The sequence below is a fragment of the Blastomyces gilchristii genome, assembly GCF_000003855.2.
Source record: "Blastomyces gilchristii SLH14081 genomic scaffold supercont1.9, whole genome shotgun sequence".
NCBI lineage: Eukaryota > Fungi > Ascomycota > Eurotiomycetes > Onygenales > Ajellomycetaceae > Blastomyces > Blastomyces gilchristii.
Window position 1 is genome coordinate 1,913,617 of NW_003101674.1, and position 7,165 is coordinate 1,920,781.

Sequence of the window (7,165 nt, forward strand, 5' to 3'; positions counted from 1 at the left end):
AAGAAGAAATAGAGAAATAACAAGTTTTTAAAATACAGAAACTTGAAAAAGTAAGTAAGATTCTTGAAAAGCAGTGTCTGAGTGAGATGAATAAAGAAGTTCTGTTAATTCTTCATACTCAGACTAGATAATTACAGAAGATAATTAAGTTTAAACTTGAAATTTCAAACACAGTTTAAAAAACATTGAAAATTTCTAGTACAATCACTGACTTCTTATCTTACTCTTCTTTCTCTTTTTCTACTTCTTCTTCTTCTTTGAATCAGAAGAAAACATATACTTAAACAGTTGAATCTGCTGTCTCTAAACCTGCTACCTTAAAACATGCTCAAAATCCTGAGAAAACTGAGAAGAATAATGCTTATACTTCTATTCATAGAAAAGTGAAGAAAAAAATGCAAAAGAAGAAAAACTTTCAAATGTTTAGAAATAGAAGACTTATTCTCAAAGTCTCAAATCAGAATATCTTACAAAGAAACAAGCTAAACTCAAATCTCATTTTCAGAATCAGAAATGAAATTAATCAGCAGTTCTTTTCTCAGTTGATAACTGATATTAAAGTTTAAAAATCAGTTATAGCTTCAATTGAGTCATTCTTCTTTGAAAACTCTATCATTCTAACTACAATATCTGAATTCAATGCAGAATTTCTTATTCAGAATAAGAATCTCTGAAAATCAGCAGTAGAATCTTTGTTAAACATAATAATTCTATCTAAGAGAGATGAAAAGTGAGATAAATTCATTCTTTATAATATTTCAGTTGAAATTTTTGACTGTGAAGAAGAAATGCTACTTCTTAAAAATGAATTAGAAGAATATAACTCTGTTCAACTGAGAAAAGAGTCTGTATGACTAAATTCAATTAAGTTCAGATAAAGCAGAAGAAATGTCTCTGTTCTAGTATATATAAAGACACTTGAACAGTCAAAGATCTCTGAAGTAAGAGTAGTAGATTTGAAAATGAGAGTTCATGAATACAAAGACTCAAGAATGAATCTCAGAGCTCAAACACAGTGTTCAAACTGTCAGAGATATAAACACTTTGTAATCTTCTATTTCAGAGACTTAAAATATACATTCTGTGTCAGAGATCACAAAACTAGTGAGTATAAATGTAAAACATGCTCAAAAAGAGATGAAATATGTTAGTATACTCTGCTTAAATACTCTATTATTATTATTATTATTCTTCAATTATAGATGTATGTAGTCAGAGACTATGACATCTACCTGAGAACTTTTAGTTCTCAGGGTTTTTCCTATATCTGTAAAGTTAACTATTATACATTCATCAATTTCAGATATGCAAAATCAGAAAATTCCAGCCCAGAATACAAAAACTGTTTACGCTTAAATACTCTAATTGCAAAGAAAAACATGCATCTAGCTCAAAAGAATGTATATTTGCTTCAAGAACTCAAAAGAACTCAAGAAAAGATGAAGCTCAAAGCAAATCTAGAACTGAAGAGAATAGTCAAGTCAGTAAACTCACAACTATAAGCTTAAAAAGAAGAAACTCTTAACTATCTAAATCTTCAAACTCTAATTCTTCAGCTAAATATAAACAGAATTTGAATTCTCAAACTTCTGTTAAGATTAGAGAATTGAGAAATGACTCTGATAATAAACTAGATATAATACAAGCAGTTGAGATTTCTACTTTTCAGAATAGTTATAATTTACTATCTGATGATAGTGATTAGATTCTACTCTACTCTCTTTTAGTATGAATATACAATAAAAATAACAAAAAAAGTTTAAAAACTCTTTAAAAATCACATTTATTCAAAATAATGTGAATAGAAACTCAAATTTCATTTATTCTTATCTTCAAATTCTATTTGAATAAAAAGTTAATTTTATACTGCTTCAGAAGTCAAAATTTAATACTGAGTAAAAATATATCATTTCTCATTCAAGCTACTAATGCTTTATATCTCAAAAGTCTGAGATAAAGTCAAGAGTAGTGATCTATAAAAGAAAGAGATCAAGATATCAATTTAATCTAACATTTAATATCATGTCTGACTCTGATATTCTGATGAGTGATACTATAGATAAAGAGAATAAGTTTGATACTATACAGCTCATAAATATATATAATGAAAAGTTATTGAAGAAAAATAATAATATCTGAATAATTGATAGAGAGTTTCTGAACATAATCTCATCAAGAAACTCTATAATTGCAGGAGATTTCAATGCATATCATCTCTGATGAAATTCAGAATGCAAAAGAGCAGTAAGAGCTGATAATCTGATTGAATGAATCTTTGACTATTTAATAGATTTAGTTAATAAGTCTGATCAACAAACATTCTTTAGAAAAGATATGAAACAGAAATCTATTATAGATCTAATCTTCATATTATAAAATCTAATGAAAAAAAGACTTGTAAACTGATTTATTAATTCAAATGAGATATCAGAATCAGATCATGAGATTATTCAATTTGATATTGAACTGAGTGAGAAATAAATGAGTGAAAATTCTCTTCTCTCTAATCAGTTTAACTTTGAAAAAGCTGACTGAAAGACAGTTGAAGAAAGTATAAAACTGTTAAAATCTGAAAGACAGAGTAAGCTATATTGAAATTCTGATCAAGATATCTCAAATGAAATGCTTGAGAATAGAGTGAAGCTCATTACATCTATTATTCTAGTAAGTGTTAAAGACAATATTTCAAAGAGAAAGTCTTCTGAGTATTTAAAATCTTGATGAAATGAGAATATCATATCTAAAAGAAAACAATTGACTACTGCTAGAAGAGATTGAAAGAATGATATAATTTCTGATAAAGAGTTCAAAACTGTCAGAAATAAATATTTTTTAGATATTAAAAGAGCTAAAATAGACTACTGAAATAAATTTCTTGAAAAAGCATAAAAAAAGAAAGTTTTTAAAGCTTTTAACTATACTAAAACAAGAAGTATAGCAAAACTTTCAATCTTAGAATATAAGTTTCAGAATGAATTATATACAGCAAACTCTTTTAAGAAACAATATCAAGCTTTTATAAGAACTCTCTTTCAAAACTCTTCAGATTCAGATTCAAAGGAAGAGAATATATCACTTCTTAACTATATTAATGAAAATGACTGGAAATGACCTGATCTTACTCAAGATGAATTAGAGTCAGCTATCTTCTCAAGTTCAGTTAAAACTGCTGCAGAACCTGATTCAATTAATCACTTGATTATTCAAAATATATACTTCTACTTAAAGAATGAATATTTTGAGCTCTTTTTTAATCTCTTGAAAAATGAATATCATTCTGAATGCTGAAGAGAAGTCACTGAAGTGATTCTTACAAAATCTAATAGAAAAACTTCAATTCTCAAGTTATATAGAGTAATATCTCTATTGAACTGTCTAGAAAAGGTTTTAGAAAAGATAATAGCTACTTAACTATCTTTTATAAGCTCTATCAGTAATTCTCTTTTATTCAGTGAATAAATAAGAGATAGAAAACAGTGTTCTACAATTGACACTGTTCTCTCAGTTATTCATAATATTCAAATAGCAAAGCATGAAGATCTGGTCTCAACTGCAGTTTTTATTAATATAAAAGAAGTATTTGATCATGTTTCAAAGTCAAAGTTAATTCAGACTTTGAAGATGTTAAAACTGTCACTTTCTCTAATAAAATGAGTTAACTGTTTTATATTTAAAAGATTCATACAACTTTTCTTTGATGAAATGAAATAAGAAAAGACTGAGATAAAAATAGAAGTGCTGTAATAATCTTCAATCTGACTTCTTTTATTTACAATATACACTGCATATCTATTCAAAGATAGAAATATGAAAATAGTGTGATCTCTGAGTTATATAGATGATATTGATCTAGTCTACAGCTCAAAAACTATCAAAGAGAATTTGAAAGTGATTAAAAAAGCTGTAAAGAAAATCTTTGTTAGAGTAGATATTAATTAAATTCAATTTAATATGAATAAAACTGAGTTAATTCATTTCTTTTCTAGATTCAATGAGAAAGAACTATCTCTAACTCTTTTAAATAGAGAGATTAAACCCAGTTTAAATGTCAAATGATTAGAAGTATGATTAAACTTCAAGTTGAATTTTAAATATCATATTTAATAAAGAACTGTCAAGGCAGAAAGACTATTAAACAACATTATCAGACTATCAAATACAGAGAGAGATCTATTCTTCCAGGCTATGAGACAGTTATATATAGTCTGTATTATCTCAGTAGCTGATTATGAAGTTCAAGTTTGATGAAATAATCAAGAAAATTTCACTGAACTCTTTCAAAGTCTGCAAAACAGAGCTTTGAGAAGAATTCTGAGAGCATTTAAATCATCTTCTATTAAAGCAATGACAATTGAAGCTTCAATTTCTTCTTCTGCTATAGATTTGTAAAGACCTGTATAAACTATACTCTGAGAGTTATAAAGATGAGCTCAAATTATATAATCAGAGAAAGAGTCTCTTCTTCATTTTCATCAATTAACTCTGAAAATGAACTGAATTGAAATAGATTTCTTGATTGAAATGAAAATAATTCTTCAAAGAAAATGTCTTCTCAACTGTACAGACTATACTCTCTAATTAAAGATCAATTTTCTTATTATTATTATTATTATTCTTCAATTATAGATGTATGCAGTCAGAGACTATGACATCTACCTGAGAATTTTTAGTTCTCAGAGTTTTTCCTATATCTGTAAAGTTAACTATTATACATTCATCAATTTCAGATATGCAAAATCAGAAAATTCCAGCCCAGAATACAAAAACTGTTTACAAATTGCAGTGTTTTAACATCTTCTGATACTTTGAAACCATTTGACAATATTATGACAAAGGAAAAGAGAAATAGAACACAGTCTTAAAGATAGACACATTAAATAGATAGATAGAAAGAAATTGAAAGGAAAAGATAAAGTAAAGAGAGACTGTAACAAAACAAATTATTAAAAGATAGTATATAGCTGTTTTAACAGACTATATCTGATTGATTTCCTCCTCTTCATATTCAGATAATTCTGAATTTAGCCATTTTCTTGTAGCTGCTTGAGTTTCTGATAGAAAGTCTATTAAATATTTAATTCCTGTCTCAGTTAAGAATAAGAATCTCATATTTAATTGATTTAGATCATACTTCTCTTTCAATCTGGCTCTGAGACTATTGTATAATGCACAGTGCATTATAATATACTCAGGATTCTCATTTGCATTGCAGAATGAGCATTTTATTGAGTCAAATCTATCATCAAATCTTTGTATATAAGATTTGAAATAGCCATGTCCTAGTTTCAGCTGTATTATAGATGAGAATATTTTCTTTTTACATTTAATTAAACAAGATTTTCACTTGGGTTTTGTTTCAAATCTTGAATAATGTATACTCTTCTTTTATTTCTGCCAGCTTTCATTTCACTTGTTTAAACAAGATTCTTTTATTTTTCTCTTTATAAAAGATCAGGACACAACTTTTTGAATAGATCTGCTTAATTCTGCACCCTTTTTTACAGCTGAATCAGTCAATTCATTTCCATGAATATTCATATGAGCAGGAACTCAGTGCAAATGAATTATCAGCTTTGATATTCTTCTCTTTTGAATTTTCAAAACAGAGTTTAAGATCAGTTCAAGATTCATTTGATCATTATGAATCTGACTATTTCTAAGTCTTTTTAAAGCAGCTTGACTATCAGAGAATATTCATGTCTCTTTCAAACTATTTCCTCTTTTATAAGATTTTATTTCTATGAGTGTGAAAGCTTTCACTATTGCAAATAGTTCAGCATCAAAGACTTCAGATTCACAGCCTAGATTTCAGAAATCTGAGATAAAATTGATATTATCTTCAGTATAAGCAATGCCTGCATCTAATCTATTCAGATTCTCATTCTTTGAGCCATCTGAATAAATCAGAATAGAGTCTTTTATATTAATTGTAGAAATTCTCTTCAAATGCTGTTCATATTCTTTCTCTTTTGATAGTTCACTTATTTGTAAGTCTATAAGAGATTCAAGCTTTTCTCTCCAGAGAGATAACTTCTCATGATTCACTTTTTCAACATTTAAAGAAGAAAATTGATTTTTAATCAGAGAGTATAGTCTGTAAAGTTGAGAAGGCATTTTCTTTGAAGAATCATTTTCATTTCAATCAAGAAATCTATTTCAATCCAGTTCATTTTCAGAGTTAATTGATGGAAATGAAGAAGAGACTCTTTCTCTGATTATATGATTTGAGCTCATCTTTATAACTCTCAGAGCATAGTTCATACAGGCCTTTTCAAATCTAATAGCAGAAGAAGGAATTGAAGCTTCAATTTTCATTGCTTTAATAGAAGATGATTTGAATACTGTCAGAATTCTTCTCAAGACTCTGTTTTGCAGACTTTGAAAGAGTTCAGTGAAATTCTCTTGATTATTTCATCAAAATTGAACTTCATAATCAGCTACTGATGTAATACAGGCTATATATAACTGTCTTATAGCCTGGAAGAATAGACCTCTCTCTGTATTGAATAGTCTGATTATGTTGTTTAATAGTCTTTCTGCCTTGACAGTTCTTTGTTGAATGTGATATTTAAAATTCAACTTGGAGTTTAATCATACTTCTAATCATTTGACATTCACACTGGGTTTAATCTCTCTATTTAAAAGAGATAGAGACAGTTCTTTCTTATTGAATCTAGAAAAGAAATGAATTAACTCAGTTTTATTCATATCAAATTGAATTTGATTGATATCTGCTCTAACAAAGATTTTCTTTGCAGCTTCTTCAATCATTTTCAAATTCTCTTTGATAGTTTTTGAGCTGTAGACTAGACTAATATCATTCATATAACTCAGAGATCTCACTATTCTCATATTTCTATTCTTGAATAGATATGCAGTATATATTACAAATAAAATGAGTGAGATTGAAGATTCTTGTAATACTTCTATTTTTATCTCAGTCTTGTCTTATTTTATTTCATCAAAGAAAAGTTGTATAATTCTTTTAAACATAAAACAGTTAACTCATTTTATTAGAGAAAGTGGCAGTTTTAACATCTTCAATGTCTGAATTAGCTTTGACTTTGAAACATAATCAAATGCTTCTTTTATATCAATAAAAACTGCAGTTGAGACCAGATCTTCATGCTTTGTTATTTAAATATCATGAACAACTGAGAGAACA

At 27.5% G+C, this 7,165-nt stretch overlaps 1 protein-coding gene across 1 annotated transcript; it reads left to right on the forward strand.

Annotated features, from left to right (window-relative positions):
- Positions 1-341: 341 nt before the first annotated feature.
- On the forward strand, positions 342-560 carry BDBG_17167 (uncharacterized protein; the record flags this gene model as incomplete). Its single annotated transcript, XM_031724949.1, has 1 exon — positions 342-560. A coding segment is annotated over one exon (219 nt), but the record flags the coding sequence as incomplete, so codon positions are not given.
- Positions 561-7,165: the final 6,605 nt, after the last annotated feature.